This window comes from Carassius auratus, unplaced genomic scaffold (genome assembly GCF_003368295.1).
Source record: "Carassius auratus strain Wakin unplaced genomic scaffold, ASM336829v1 scaf_tig00019666, whole genome shotgun sequence".
Taxonomy (NCBI): Eukaryota; Metazoa; Chordata; class Actinopteri; order Cypriniformes; family Cyprinidae; genus Carassius; species Carassius auratus.
The window spans coordinates 343-17,105 of record NW_020524978.1 but is presented as its reverse complement, the minus strand read 5'-3'; the positions used below and the strand labels follow the sequence as shown (position 1 = coordinate 17,105).

Genomic DNA, 16,763 nt, shown 5'->3' with positions numbered 1-16,763 from the left:
AGAGAGGAATGGGAGAGGATGGAAGAAGAGCCACAACAATTAGGAGATTGGTCTTTTTTTTTTTTTTGGCTGTTCTGTGTGTTTGCTGAAGGACTGAGTGTGTATTAATTGATGAACTGATTGATGAGTAGGGATGGGTGTAGGGAGGCACCAAGAGGTGGAGAAAGTGAATGGTGGGGTCAGACTTCACTGCTGCCCTCAGCTAATGGCCTAAGACTGTTGTGGAGTAAGATGGAGTGAGAAGGATTCAGCACTTACAAACATGTGCACACGTACACACACATGCTGAGTGTTTGCACACACTGTATGTGTCTACAATATAAATACACATGCATTTAAACTTAATTTGCATAGTCAAGAACCAGAGGTACAGTAGCTGGTGTGGCCACTTTAGCCCCATGTCTCAACTCCCTGCTGAGATAACCACACACACTCACAAAGTAAAGTTACATAACATAAACTGTATCCTTAATCAGTCTTTAAAGGGATAGTCTACCCAAAAATAACTTTATTTGGTTTAACACACACAAAAAAGATAATTTGAAGAATGTTGGTAAGAATGTTCCCACTGACTTCCATAGTATTAAATAAAAAAAAAAACTATGGAAGTCAATAAAACCCTAAGCTGTTTGGTTACAAATATTATTCAAAATAAAAATCCTTCTGTAGAAGCAATGCATAAAGTTTTGGAAAAACTTGAGGATAAGTAAAGAGTTTTTATTTTTGGTGAACTACCCGATTAACAATAGATTATGTTTGTGTGGCATTTGCACTGAGATTTACATTGATATGCTGCCAAAATTGGCTGTTGCAATCCATGACAGTGGATAAGAGAAGAATTACAGAGGTGTGAACAAGAACGAGTCGTTCCATCTGTTACCCACTTTTATTAGTATGGAGTCCTGCACATGGCATGAAGGAAAAAAAATTGTAGGCTAAATCGTGTGCACAATATACTATTTCGTTCCCTCGATTTATAAATTGTGCACAAAATTTACTTTTTTGTTTCCTCGATTTGCTAAATTGTGCACATGATTTATTAATCGAGGGAAGTAATCAGTAAATCGTGCACACAATTTATTTATTTTTCTTGCATGTCATGTGCGGGGCTCCGTATATTCTTAATCTGAGAGTGAAAAACCTTTGACAGAAGGGGGTGAATATTTAAGCAAAAACTATGAGGTCAAGATATGGCTAATTAACCGGGCACTGCTAGCAGATGTCATAACTACACCATTTGGAGCCAAAATTGCATATTTCTTTAGATATTTAAGCATTTAAAATTAGCAGCATTTTTTCAAAATGTATTTTGTTGCAAGGAAAATACAACTATTCTTTCAATACGATCTAGTAGATTTGTAAACAAAATAAATGGATCATACTCAAGATATATTACATAAATGCTGACAATTCTTATGGTTCAAAAGAACAGACAGCACTGCAGACTAAAAGAGAGAAAGAAAAATGAAAAGAGCATATTACGGGCAGGAAATTATTTAAAAGCATGAGGTGTTATCAGAGGTGGATGGTAAGTTATGAGTAAGCAGGAGAGATGGTGAATGAGTCTGGTCGAGAGCAATGAGACCACGTCAGCCCATCGATCCCTCCCTCCATCCTTTCTTCTTTTCATCCATCCATGCATCTAGCGAGTGTGCTGAGCGTTCGTTTTTCCTGTTCCTGCAAATGGCAAATCAGCCCTGATTCATCACTTAGGGCCTTTCAATTAAAGTGAAAACACTTGCCAAGAGAGAGGGGGAGGAGTCTGATGATGTGAGTTAGAGAAAGATGGAAATGAAAAGGAAGGGGTAAGGAGAGAGAAGGAAGTATATTTTTGTGTGTGCGCAATGCATCAATGTCCTTTCGGTCTAAATGAATCTGAGATCTTAACATAAACTCAAAAGGGACCCCATTTACTCCCTGGAAATAATTTGTATATTAATTGTGAACAATTTATTTAAAAAAAAAACTGTTTTCCTGAATTCAAAATTCATTTGAATTAAAGAACAAAACACAATTTAGAACTTGAATCAGAATTTTAAGTCCATTTAAATTCAGAAAAAAAGGAAATACATTTTAACTAGAAAAGCACTTTTACTGACAGATAGAACTATCCATGGCTAGACAGAATGATAGATCAGTGGACCAATCCTGAGATAGATCGATAAATAGAACGATAGATAGAATGATATATAGAACGAAAAGAGACAGACAGATATATAGATACTAAAACAAATAATTATATTGTATAAATATAGCCTGCAGTGTATTAATATATAGATAAAGAAACAAAGAACAAAAATAGATAAATAAAATTGGCATGATAGAGAAAGGATTAATAATAAGATATGACCCATTTTCAGTGTCCTTGTTCAGAAAAAGCAAGAACATTAAGCAGGTGCGGATAAAACAAAAAAAGAGCATCCTCATTTTACTACAGGCTGCAGCAAATAAACCCCAAACTGTGAGAGCTTGAGTGAGCATGTAATGCAGAAGGATGTGTTTAGCAAAACACTGTATTAAGTCCAGTCTTCTGTTTGCATACCATTTTCTTAATGGGTAAGAGAGATTTAAAAAGTATGTGTTCATGGTGTGCGCTTAAAGGATTTGTGCTGATGAGCATATGTTTGTCTCGTGCAGGAGACAAAAAGACTTATGAAAGAAACAGTTAAATCTCTTTGCTTAACACAAACATAAAACAGCTATTATGCCTTTCATAATAAATTGCACTATAGGATACTACTATACTACTGACTCCCCTATTCTATGTGTCCCACCAAAGAAAGGAAATCATACGGCTTTGGAATGACATGAGAGAGCAAATGATAACAGATTTTTCATTTTTGGGTGAACCATACCTTTAACATTTGCTTTGATCCTATGCTTTGATATCCTTTTTTGTTTTTGTGTGCATTTGCCATCTGCACCCTGCTGCATCTCATTTCCACTGCCGTTAGGACAGCGTAAATCACACTCACTGAACGTTTCATTGAGAAAAGAGCAGAGCTGAAACTGGCAGCCAGCCAATCGGGGAGAGTGACCCTGAGAAGACATGTGAGCGATGTGATGCATGGCTACTCAGACAGGCTGGAGCACTTAACAGTGACGCTAGTCAGAACAGAACGCTGGTGACATGGTGACTGCTGGGAATACTATACTGTACATAAACACGGCTGCTTTTCATCAGACACAAACCTGAGAGCTTCTGTTTTTGATTAATTAATGGTCTGTAACTAAAGAGGAATAAAAAAGGTGAAAAAATAACCAAATGGTGCTTGTGATTCAAAAATAGAAAATATCAAAATTAAGAGCAATGTAGAAGTCTTAATGGGATTGCTCCCCTAAAAAAGAAATATAGATAATAAAAAAAATATATATATATATATATATTATTAGAATTATTACCCCGTCCATAGTAAATATGAGCAGAGTAACTGTGCAAATAAGTATGCTTTGTTTGTCCCCTTTCATTCAAAAATAAATAAATAAATAAATACATAAAAATGTGATTTAATTCACAAAAATCTAACTTTCCATTGCAAAACTGTTGGGGGAGGGGGTGGACCTCATTTATTAGTAGATGATTTTCTCAAATATGCCATCCTATTTTCGCCATCAGGACAATAATTAGACAATAAAAGACATCAATAATTAACAGGATGTTACGAATCTGCCTGGAAGAAGATGTGTATCAATATCGTCTTCATGTACAGCAATGGCGATCATAGTGGGAGAATTGTAGAAATTTAATGAGACTTGATCACAGACCACACCTTGATTGACCTGACCGAGCATTTTCCTGCTGGAAAAAAGTTGGGGAACATTATCAGAGCAGAAGAAAGCAAGTTTTCTTCAAGGACAACCTTGTATGTGCATGGCTTGATTCATGTGGCCTTCATAAAGATGAATGTGCCCAATTCCAGCCTTGCTGAAGCACCCCCAGATCATCACCGATCCTCCACCAAATTTCACAGTGGGTGTGGCTTGTATAACTCTCTTCTTCCGAACTGTTCTCGCTGTGCACTTCACCCCAGATGCATTTCTTTTTAGTAGGTCACCTGATTTCATCCTTTGGTTATTGGCATCCAAGGCACTTCAAAAAACCTACCTGCAAAGGTACCTGAAAAACAATTTACAAGTGCACCTAGGACAAAAGCTTTTTTTCAGAACCAAATGTTGATTTAATTTAGTTAAGTTAATAGACGTTAATTAATAAAATCTATTTATAGCATTATTTTTGATGGCATCCTCACTTTATAGCATTTTTACATAAATCCCTAAAAACTTTGCACAGTATTGTAAATTTGCAGGTTTCTTGAAGTGTTTTGGAGATATTGCCACAGTTCTTCTGGATTGAGTCTGTCTCAGTTTGTTCTGTTTCTTCATGTTATTCCAGACAGACTGATGATGATGAGATCAGATCTCTGTGTGGAGCACTGGCTGCTGTCAGACTCCTTGTGCAAACAAAAGTCTCACTGGATTATTACAATAAATGGCAAAAATTATGTTTGGAAATGTAAACTGATATTTACTACTGACACTACAGCAAAACATAGAAGTAACTGACTTAAAACTATTTTTTTGTTGTTGTTGTTGTTGGTGAAAATACTAGTAGTCTAAGTCTTTTGCACAGTACTGTATGTTTATATATATATATATATATATATATATATATATATATATATATATAATTCAAAATATGAACAAAAAGCTATTACACCAGTGACACTAACTTTCATTTGAGTCAAATTTATGAAATGTTTTAAGAGGACTTGGAATATATTTAGGAACTACCACAGAAGCAAGAACTACATTTGCTTTACTTTTGGTCTTTTTGGATCAGCACATAGTCACCACCCATTGTCATTTAGTGGAAAAAGGCAGCTCAGATATCATGCTAAATGTAGTTATCAAGGTTTGGAACGACATGAGGGTGAACACCTTATTCACAGCATAAGATGACATAATATGTTAGTGTAGTCTTCTGGTGGATCAGTTTTCTTAGCCTTTTATTGCTTTCAACTGTACAGATATCATAGAGAATTCAGGCACAGCACAAGGTAATCATACTGATTAAATCCATTCAATCAAACTAATAGACAGAGCCTGTCAGCATGAGTTCTAACACTACTGCTGTAATGATCATCACAACGTTGTGTCGAGGCTTAGAGCAAGAGAGTGGGCGAGAGACAGAGAGCGGCGTGTGTGTGTGAGTATGTGTATCCAGATAGAAGATCCCCCTCAGCTGTGGGTGATTACAGGGTGACAAAACAGTAGGTGGGGCTGCAGAAATCTACAAGTACTGTCCTGCAGTGCCGCCACGTGTCTGGCATTGAAAGAGTAAAAAAAAAAAATGTTTTAATAACTTGGTTGAACAGCCCCACCTTGTGTAGCTACTGCTCATGACAGGTATATTTTCTAAATAAAATACTTTTAATATAAATAATATAAATATAAAATTGTATACAATCCTTAAAACTTTGATTTTTAAACGTTTTTGAAATAAGTATCTAATGCTCATTGAGGATTTATTTGAATGGAAAAAATATTAAAATAAAATAATATAAAAAATATATATACTTTTTTTTTGCTTAAAACTGATACATTTTTCTGGATCCTTTCAATGAATACATTTAATAAATAGATAGAATTACCTACATAACTACAGAATCTTTGTCTGGTTTTCAATGTCCGTCTGTCTTTTTCAGTGTCTGTCTGTCTGTTTTTACATTTTAATATATATGTGTGTGTGTGTGTGTGTGTGTGTGTATATAAAAAAGTAAAAAAAAGTATATGATCTTATAATGCAATATATGCAATACATATCTTTGAATATCTTCTAGTTTTGAAATAAAGCCAAATTCAAGCATCTACTGTGTGTCTTCTCTTTATAAGTATATGTGAACGTCTCTAAGGTTATAAACAAATCAGGACAACAAAATGTGAACTAAAGGCAATGGTAAGTATGAGAGTAATCTCTGAATATGAGAGAAAATTATAGCATGGTCATAAATAAATTATTTATGACAATGTCCATTGAGAAGATTGCTTTGAGCATGTTAGTCTCAGCACCTCTTTCCCTTTTCCTGAAACTGTCTTTGTCTGACTTTCTTAAAGATCGAACATTTGATCGTAAAACTGGCTGTACACAATAGCTAGATTTTTTATCTTTAACATCCTCTACTTCACATTTATTGTAGATTAGATTTGTATGACACCTGAAAATAAACAAAGCAATTCAGAGTGGTGTGAACGCATTTGAAATAAGAAGGTATAATGAGACTTTTTTTAATGTGAAAATAAACCTCTAAATATGCTTTAAATAACACTCATATTTACCTGCAGCATACTGTTTTATGAAATATCCCATAAAGCATAGGCTAATGCATGTTTGTATTGTGTCATATTTGTTATCCATGATTTAGTCAGGAGAAAAAGGAAGTCAAAATGGGTGTGAATAAGGGTCAGACTGTCCAGCCCCCCAGAGCAGATTTTAGCTGGCCCTGCTGTGACCTTTGAGCTGACAGCAGATGGGATGGACTCACTGGCTGTATTAGCATCTAAATGGCTCAGAGAAATGACAGAGGACAGAGAGATAAAATAAGGTGAGTTCTGCCCTACAGACATTAAGAACAGGAGATTGAAAGATGCACAAACATAGGAAGAATTTTATCTGTTTTCACCATTGAGTTATTTTTCACAAACTACACAAGAATATATTTTGATGAACATTTAGTCATCATTTATTCCCCTTACATAATTTCAAACCTCTGTGACTTTCTTTCTTCTGTGGAAAAAAAATGACGGTTTGAGATTTTTTATTTTTATTATTATATATATATATATTTTTTTTTGCAAGTCATGCCGGTTTAGAACATGAGGGTGAGGGTGAGTAAATGATGATAATTTTCATTCTTGGGTGAACCATCCTTTTAATTGTTTTTGTCAATTCAAAGCAATCCGGTGGGGTCCAAGAAAATATCGCACCCGGTTGATTTGCATTTCATAGATTTTTTTAATTAAATATCATTATATATCTTTTGTTCTCTGCAGAAGGAAACAACATGAGGGTAAATGACAGAATTAATTTTTTCTCTCTCTTTAAACTGAATCTCTGATTATGAAATGGTCAGATTAGTTTGTTTTAAAAGAGTAGCTCACACAAAATTAAATTTGCCTTAAAAAAAAAAATCTACATGACCACAGTCCTCAGTTTCTGGCAATCATACAATTATCAATAATAACGCTTCCTCCAGTGAAAAAATAAATCCCATCTCCTGTTGTCCTCTCACATCAAAAACCACCGACATTTAGCTTGTAAACGGTGCATTATCTGTATTTCTCTTCTGATTCAGGTGAGATTACTTTTACTGGAGAAAGCAATGTATGGATAAAGGACTTGTTTGAAGTTAAAAACATCTTAATGATTTGTTTCCAACAAACATGTACTGTAGCTTTATACTCCACAAGACGTTAACTGATGCTGGATCTATTGTGGATTATTGTGATGTTTTTATCAGCAGTCTGGACTTTCATTCTGATGGCACCCATTTCACTGCAGTGGATCCATTGGTGTGCAAAGGGATGTAATACTAAATCTCTCCAAATCACTTCCGATGAAGAAATAAACTCATCTATATCATGGATGGCCTGAAGCTATACGGTGAACAAATTTTCAGCAAATTTAAGTAGACACAAACTCTAGAAACACAGCGAATGAACATTCAGTCCAGCCTTAGGAATAAAACTATAAAAACTAGTACTGCTTTCTGTCGTACAGAGACACATCACACACTTCTGAGATCTCTTAGAGGAAGAAAGTATGACACAAATGCATAATTGAGATGCAGGAGATGCAGTCTCAGACTCGGAGAACACTGTGGTTTGACAGGAATCCCAGGTATAATAAATGATGCTCAAAAACCAGACAGTGCCCTGTTTTACGACACAGACTCCTAGATTGACGTAATGCATTTGCAAGCAATTTGGATCCAGCCAAGTAATTATGTAGAGTAATGAATCTAATGGAGAGGCATAGTTGCATGGAAACTGCTGAGGTATATTCGAAGGTTCAATAACAACAGGGTTTAAAACACGTCAGGAATTACGATTTCCCAACCACACCAGAAAGCAATCAATATACACACACACACACACGCATTGAAGAAACTAAGTCCTGAGGGACACCTCTGTCTGGAACAGGTCTCCAATGCATGGCAATCAGCCAGATTGATTCAAGATAAAAAGAAGATAAGAGAAGATAGTTGGAAAGGGAGACCAAAGGAAAAAAGAAAGGAAGGATGCAGGGCAAGAAGGCAGCTAAGTTGGACTGTAACAGAAAAGGGAAATTGGAATAACCCCCCCCCCCCCCCCAAAAAAACCCGAACAGTGGCTCAGTGTCTGTTCTCATTAGTCTTAACGATAAACCTGTCTCCTGTTTCACTCCTCTTGATTGCCGCTTATTTCATTCCTTTACTTTCCATTTCACAATTTCCTTAGGTGATATTCATCTACTGATCCATTCTCTCACATCAACTAAATATATAATGTCTCCTTGGTCTTTCTCACACTGATTTTCTATCATGGTTTCTTTGAATTCTGTTGTTTTTATACCAATGTTATATTTTCTATTCACTAACTCTTCTAGAAACCATTTGCATCTTCAGAGTTTCATTAAAACATTGTTTAGTTATGTTTTATTAAGCTTTTTCTTCATGGAGAACAACAGCTGCTATTCACAATGCAGCTAATTTACTATCCTTATACAGACATCTGTTCTGCTCTCAGTGGCCTGTGTTAAAACCACTGCATCAGTTTAAGCATGTGAATAAAACAACTATTGTAGAATATGTTGTCACAGCCTACTTTATAGTTTTGCTCTGCATATTATCTTTCTGTTAACTGTGCGTGAAAATCAACAATCACCTGTTGAGCATGTGATACACTGTTTGCAGCTTTGATTTGCACACAGGTTTATGCTGCCTCTGGGAATTAAAAAGCTCTGAAAACACTTTTTGTGATATATAATACAAATACGACTTCACTACCACCCAAATTTTGCCCACCCAAGCACAAAAGTGCCTTTCCCCTGAACAAAGCACAAAAACTGTTTCATCTCATTGTTGCTATCGCACTGTAAATCTTTTTTTTTCCTCTCTCTGCATGTAACATTAACTTTCTACTATAATTTAACTTATTCTGTTCTGAATCTTAAAGTGGTCATATGATGCGATTTAAAGGTTTCCTTTCTCTTTGGAGTGTTACAAACTAATTAATAAGATCTGTAAAGTTGCAAAGACTAAACTCTCGAAACCAAAGATATATTCTTTATCAAAGTTAAGACTGTCACACACCCCTAAAACAGCTCATTCAAACATGCCCCCACATGTCTACGCCACTAGCGACACTGAGTGGCATCTGTACTTCCCTGTCAGAGAGCACCTGTCCATCAAAAGCTGACTATCCAATCAGAGTAGATCACTGTTAAGCCTGCCCCCACAAGAGGTTTGTGTCAAAACACCAAATGAAAAACTGCGAAGCAAAAGCGAAATGTGTGGCAATGCATTAAGAATCCAAGATTAGCGAAAACGATTATTTGAAAAACATTAACAAAGAATGAAGCATATTTGAATAGCCTGTTAAATTTGTGTGTTCATTATCGTCGTGTTTTTCTTTTTTTGTAATGGAATATTTTTGATAGTTTCTAAAAAAGTTACGTTCAGTTTTATAAAGTTACGTCCATTTTTATTGAACCAAATGTAATTCCATAATTGTGCAGATATAGTTAATGTACAGTTAAAAATCAAGCTGTAAAATCAATATCACAAAAAAAAATGTCTCTTATAGTCTAAGGAAAAGAATTATGCTTCATAAAATTCATAACATTTCACCAAGGTCCAATCTACCCTTGAAACTGGTATAAACAACATGGAAACTATTTGCAGAATCTAATCAGGAAGTCTTTACATTTGCGTCTGTTGGCACTTTCTCAGTTGTTGGGAAAAGGACTGCAGCTGTCTGAATGACACTGACCCATCATGCAGCCTCGAAACCTGAAACATCACATTCCACAAATCATTCCAGTCTCTCAGCCTTAAATCAATGCTTCAGTTCATTGCGGCCTTGGTAATACTAAAAAGCCCATTTTTATGGATGTTAAAAATAGCATGGCTACCCTATTTATGCAGCTTAGGTCTCTCCTGCCAGCGGAAACTGTAGAAGCGTCCGCTCAAAAACTGCCCCCTTGTCACACTGCCCAATGATCTGTCCGTACTTGCTGCCAAGTGTCTCTGTATAAGACTGTGTGCGATTATGCGTGTTAGTGTCTGTGTGCGTGTACAGTCTATAAATGTAAACTACTTCACAGCATATGCTCTGATTTTAAAGCTTCTCATTCTAAACCTAAATAGGGGGTACATTGAAATAAGATTTGAAGTAATCTACAGCACAGATAAATAAGGGTGAGGGATGAGGGATGAAAAACAGAAGCAATACACAGCTAAGAGACAGTTTTTTTTGGGGTCTATTTAAGAGGCTGTTTTAATATAGCAATGCTCTAATTGAGAGTGTGTGAGAGACGTACCCCGTGTTTATGGAAAACACTGAACACAAGGCAGCGGCAGGAGAACATGTGAAAGAGGAAAAACAGAGTCTACTCTCCAGTGTATTGCTTTAATATAGGTATTGGGAGTATCTAAGACCACTAATGACAATTAGCTCAACAATAAAGATCGGGCCAGTTTTACAGAGTTTTAGGCCAATGTATGAAACTATAACTTTTCCTCTTGGGCTTATGCTGTATCTTATATTTTTGGGAATAATATAATATAATATAATATAATATAATATAATATAATATAATATAATATAATATAATATAATATAATATAATATAATATAATATAATATAATATAATATAATATAATATAATAGCATGATTCTAGAAAAATCCAGAGAGCATCTTGTGCTTTAATGAGCACAAGAATATCTGAACATCTCCACACTGCAGTTTTCATGGTCAATATCACACACAGACTTAATATATCAGATTAAATATCACATGAAGAGTTTCGATGTAGTCTCAGACTTCTGGACACCATTGTATGTAAGAACTGAAACATCTTGTGTGTTGAATATGGGTTATTAGTTGTGTGTGTGTGTGTGTGTGTGTTTGATTGTAAATGTATCTGCTGTATGACAGAGTGACAAAAGAAAGGGAAAAAGAAAGAGAGAAGAGAGTGAGGGGAAATGAGTCAGTCAGTGAAAGAAGGTGAGAATGCATTTTCTCTCAGTAACCTGTTATCTCATGTCTCCCCACTGCTACGATTGCCAGATTGAGTGGGTGAGCGATGAGAGTGGAAGCCTCCACACCCCTAAAGCACAACAGAAATCGTGACTGGATTCCACTGTCACTCTACATTCACTGTAACTTTGTCCAAAACACACAAAAATACAGGCACGTTCTTCTAAACACCAGAGACTTGATGCGGACGATACATGTATTTATGCTAACAATGTCAAGGTCAAAAAGAACATGCTCTCTATGGTGAACTATATTAAGGTAAAGAAATTATTTCTGTACCAAAAACAACTACAAATAAACCATAAAGTTAGATTTTATATTTTACAGATATAATTTTATGGTTTTACCTAACATAAAATACATTAATAATGTTGTATATTTTTGTAAATTTTTTCATTCTTCCTGTGGCTCAGTGGCAGAGCATTGCATTAGCAGTGCAAAAGGTTGTAGGTTCGGTTCCCAGGGAACACATGCTAAGTAAAAAATGTTAGCCTGAATGCACTGTAAGTCGCTATATATGCATATTTTACCTGTTTGTCTATGGAAGGTTGGAATGCATGATTTTTGCTATTCTATTTAGTTCTGCTAGCTGCACAGAAATACACACATCATTTTGACGGGCTCCAATTATAAGCAAAAGTCAGCAGAGCATTTGACTGAAGCTGACAAGTTCGTGAGGAGCATGTACCCACTAATCACCACACAAGAATATAAACAGGCTTTCTATGCCACTACAACAAAACCACATAATCACAACTGCCCTTTTTGCCTTAATATGTTTCCATCTTGGTCTTAATTTTCTCCCCATCCATTCCAGATCTGTTTCACCAGAACTCAAGGTTTTCACATTCACTAACTGCTGTCAGGCAAAAACCCACACACAGGGTGTGTGCAGCAGTGGTCATCACCGTGTCCATCAGTGTGTCCATACACATGCTCTCCTACATAACCTACCCTTTATTCTCAGAGATATGATAGGAGATTAATATTTTGAGTGACAGTCTGCTCCCTGAAGGCTGTACAGGAGGCATGGCAACAAACTAGGTCTCAGAAAGATAGATTCAGAATCCAGATTTTGTGCAATGTTGAACAAAATAAAAAATACTGGTAGATATATATTTTTTTTAAAGATGAATGAGGTGGGTGTATTTCACAATCACTTCTATCAGTTGACATTTCAACATGAAACAAGATTATGCTGTTGATGATTAAATTCATAGGACTAGCACTGACATTAAACTACCTGCGCAAAAGTACATTAAACTTAAATGTCATCAAAAGACTAAATATGTCAAAACACGTGATTGGTGCTTTATGATGGACTTTTTTTTTAGTACATTTCAAAATGACAAAGTCATCAAATCCAAGATATTTCAAAATGTAACAGATTATTTAATACTCACTCCCATTGTTTTCGTCGGGCCTGTGGAGTGCTCTGCAATTTATGGGATTGGTGTGCTTTGATGACATCACGGTGGTCAACTAGGCCTCCTCTCCTTCTGACAGGAGGAACCAGAGAGTCACTGGGCATCAAAGAGTAAAGTGTCCCATCTATCACTACGGTTTCCCCTCCATTGGCTTTGCTGTAGTCATTGCATGCTGCATCACTCATGTCATACACAGTATGATAGTAGGTCGGGTTGGCACAAACACTGCTCCCACTGGTGGGAGGATGAGAGCGCAGTTTGTGGCCCTGAGGTTGCACTCTCCCTCCCTTCTGCAAGGGCGGCGCTCTCTCCATGATGACTGAGCTGTCTGTATACATGGGAGACAGCATGGCTCTATGGGGGCAGAAAGTAGAGAAATTAATGTATTTTTACAAAAATGTTCATGGTGTAATCTTTTGTTGTTGTTGTTGTCATTGTTTTAAAGAATATAGTTACTGAAGTGAAAAAAGAAAGCTTTAAAAAAGTTTTTTGAGATTAGAAAAATGTCACATATCAAATTACAAATATATTATTAATATTTAAAATATAATATTAAAATTAAATATACTTGTATCAAGAAATTGATTTAAAAATATGTGTGAATAAGCATAAAATCTATCCTTTGATTAATTTGTAATGTATAATATGCCTTTTATTTATGAACCTGTTAATATGCCCTGTATGTATAACTACTACAACAACAAAAGGAATAATACTTATTATTATTTAATTAATTTGTTGCTGTTGTTTTAGTATTGGTATTGCTTGCTATTATTTATATTTTTGACAGTAACATTTTATTTCTTTATTAGAAGACTTTACACATTTATATTAATACACAAGAAGTATTGTGTTGGTAATTCTGAAAATAAATGAATTACATTAAATAAATATGAACACATTATCACAGCATAATGTCTTTAGTGAAAATACAATAATTTATATTGTGATAGTGTCCATAATCCTGTAAATAATTATTATAAATAGTAATTATTATTATTATCATGTTTTGTTGTTTTTGTTGTAGTATTTGTTGTAGTAATATATATTTTTTTTTTTTATTGGAAAACTTACATTGAGATGGTAGTGCTGCAAATATATAAATAATAAATAATATTAATTTATTTATTTATCCACAGCATTATAAACATTATAAACCATCAGAAAAGTATTTTCTAATAAATAAATAATAAAATGCTATTATTAAATAAAATGTCTTTATTAGAAAATATTTATATTGTGATGTAGTTCATAATACTATAAATCATCATCTTCATCGTAGTAATAAAAACTGACAAGAACAAAACAAAAAAAAGAAAGAAAAAGGAAATGAAGGAGAAAATATGTGATGTGTAATCAAAATGGAAGAAAAAAAGGCTGAATAGTTGTTTAGAGAAAATTGCAATAGACCCATGTCAGGTGAAAATAAATGATGCACGATTACGATATATGCTGACTGTGTTTGAAGAATTTGTCCACCGTGAAACGGGTGGAGGAATAAAGTAATTTAAAGTGACACATACACACTCAACAATTTCAAAAACATACTCACACATGCACAAGAACAAGGAATAAGTTTATGTTTTGGGGAGTTCTGAGGCTCTCTGAGACAAGCCAGAAGGGCTGATAACACTTCTACTGTTCTGTTTCTGAAAGCAAAGCATTGAAGTTGTGGCAAATGCTATAGTGATTTTCCCCCAAGTACAAAGGGTAGATAAAAAGAAAGACACAAATGGATTAAAGCACAGGAAAAGATAAGCACAGTTGCCAAAATGTGAATGGAATACATTCACACTACAGTCCTTATTGTGGCTTTGCTCTTTGTTGACAGGCAGGTTTTGTTGTCAGGCTGTGATTAGGAGAGTCACAGCTTGTATCAATGATCAGACACTAAAGATGGAACTAACTAAATCTGCCTCTTATTTTTGGCCAGTGGAGAGCAAAGCTATTACAGTGTGCATGCCAGTTCCAACAGGAAATATATTCAGTGAGGTGAAGGAGAACCAGAAGACATCTTGAAAGGCCTTCACACATTTTTAAGTCCTCTCTTGGAGCCTGGCAGCATCATGACATTCCTGTTTTTTGTATTTTTAGTCAGGAACACTTTTCATCCTTGTTTAAAGGGTTTGATGCATTGGCTTCCTGGACAAGACAAAAGAATCCCGCTTTTCTTTGTTTGCTAAAGCGACAACATCATAAATCTCACTGTAATGCAAGGTAAAGCAATATGCACAGCCACAAAAGGTACTAAGACCCAATTTTGGATGATTTCATTTGCATCCATGTGTGTTACAGCAAGTGGCCATTTGTGTGGGCTGGGTCTCCACTGCACCAGCCCACAGACAGCCCTCAACATTGTGTGGGTGTGTATGAAGTCATTCAGTTAGGGTGACATTTACAAAGTTTTCCAAACCCACAAAAACTTAAACTCAAAGATGTCATGCAACAAGCTTGAGATCAGTTTTCTGGACTGAACTCCATCAGTATATTAGGCATATCACATGGCTGCATATTAAAATACTACTACTAATAATAATAATTTTATAGTGAACTGCTGTTGACGTGTGTATTGTTATAAAGAAGGGAAGAGGGAAATGTTTAAACACAATAAAATGATTTGCTGCATTTAGTACCATTCAGAGCAAAAATAATATGCTGAGTGAAGACATTATGATAAATAGCTCTAACTACAGTACAATCCATCACACCAAGAACAGCAAAAGGGGAAAAATCATTTAAGAAATACATAAGTGTGAGTTGAACACAAACAAAGAAGCACTGCTGTGATACTATATGATATAGTGAATATAACAAGGAGCAAAATCATAGTATTTTGATATACTGTATACTATTTTCATGGTATTTACTGCAAGGTACTGGAAAAGAATACCATAGTATGATCATGGTACATGACCAAAGGTACTGTACCATGGTATTTCAGGGTAATTTTCAACCAGAGAAAGATTAAAGACTCTTCTCTGATGCCACAGATAGATAGATAGATAGATAGATAGATAGATAGATAGATAGATAGATAGATAGATAGATAGATAGATAGATAGATAGATACTAAACCAATTATCATATTGTATAAATTTGGACTACAGTATATTTACAGGTAAATCACTTTATATAAAAAATAGTTTTTAATGCATATTTAGTATATAGTGTTCATGTTGTAATTTCACCTTTAACGTTATATACATTGACGTCTCATTTTATATAATATTAATATTACAATTATTTGTATAAAGGCTAGAGGCAAAATATTACATAAACATATCTTTATGTATGAAAAATAAGCGATTGTGATAAGAGAAATTAAAGAGACACTTACCAGAGAGTTTGTGTTTTTTCAGCGATGATCCTGGAATCTGGATTCGTCGGGTCACCTGTCGTTTAGAACTGATAAAAACTATCACTAAAACTCCATGAACTGAATGGTCCGAGGTCCTTTGTCTCAGAGCAGAGGTCATATCCATCTTCACGCTCGGAACATTCTGTCTTTAAGTATTTTTGTAGGGCAAACAGACAATTTTGTGTTGTTTCTCAGTGTGATCTTATGATTCTCGTCAGATGTGCTCTGTCAAGGCTCTCGAGAGACGACTCTACGTGGCGCGAGAGCCGCTTGCGCTTGTACGAGGAGTCTCGCGCTGCGCTCTGTGCGCGTAACGGATACGTGACTGTCCTGGCGCTGAGAGCAGAGGCGCGGATCAGAACTGTGCGTGGTGGGTGAGAGACAGTACGGCCGTGTGTGTGCTCTCCTCCTTACTCAGGGTTATATGACAGTCTACATATATTATTCATGAAGGAAATTTAAAGGCAAATCTCACTGATTGATACGTAATGAAAATGCAAGCTATTAACCAACAATAATATTTCTTATAGTAATTCACAATTAAATATAATTATTGGATTGGTTTAACATTATATGAATAAGGAATTAGCAATAAACTTGATGAGGCGTTAAAAAAAGTGGTCTCTGTGTAATGACGTTTAAATGCTGACTCAGCTTTGACCGTCAATGACATAAAAC

At 35.3% G+C, this 16,763-nt stretch overlaps 1 protein-coding gene across 1 annotated transcript in view; it reads right to left on the bottom strand.

Moving 5' to 3' along the window:
* The window catches only part of LOC113076290 (voltage-dependent P/Q-type calcium channel subunit alpha-1A-like), a gene marked incomplete at its 3' end in the record, with an annotated part of 81,766 nt that extends 68,695 nt beyond the window's left edge, over window positions 1–13,071 (bottom strand). Inside the window, exon 1 of the mRNA XM_026248951.1 lies at window positions 12,704–13,071. Within this exon, the coding sequence (XP_026104736.1) occupies window positions 12,704–13,065 (362 nt within the window). The remainder of the gene's footprint in view (window positions 1–12,703) is intronic.
* Between the last annotated feature and the right edge of the window lie 3,692 nt (window positions 13,072–16,763).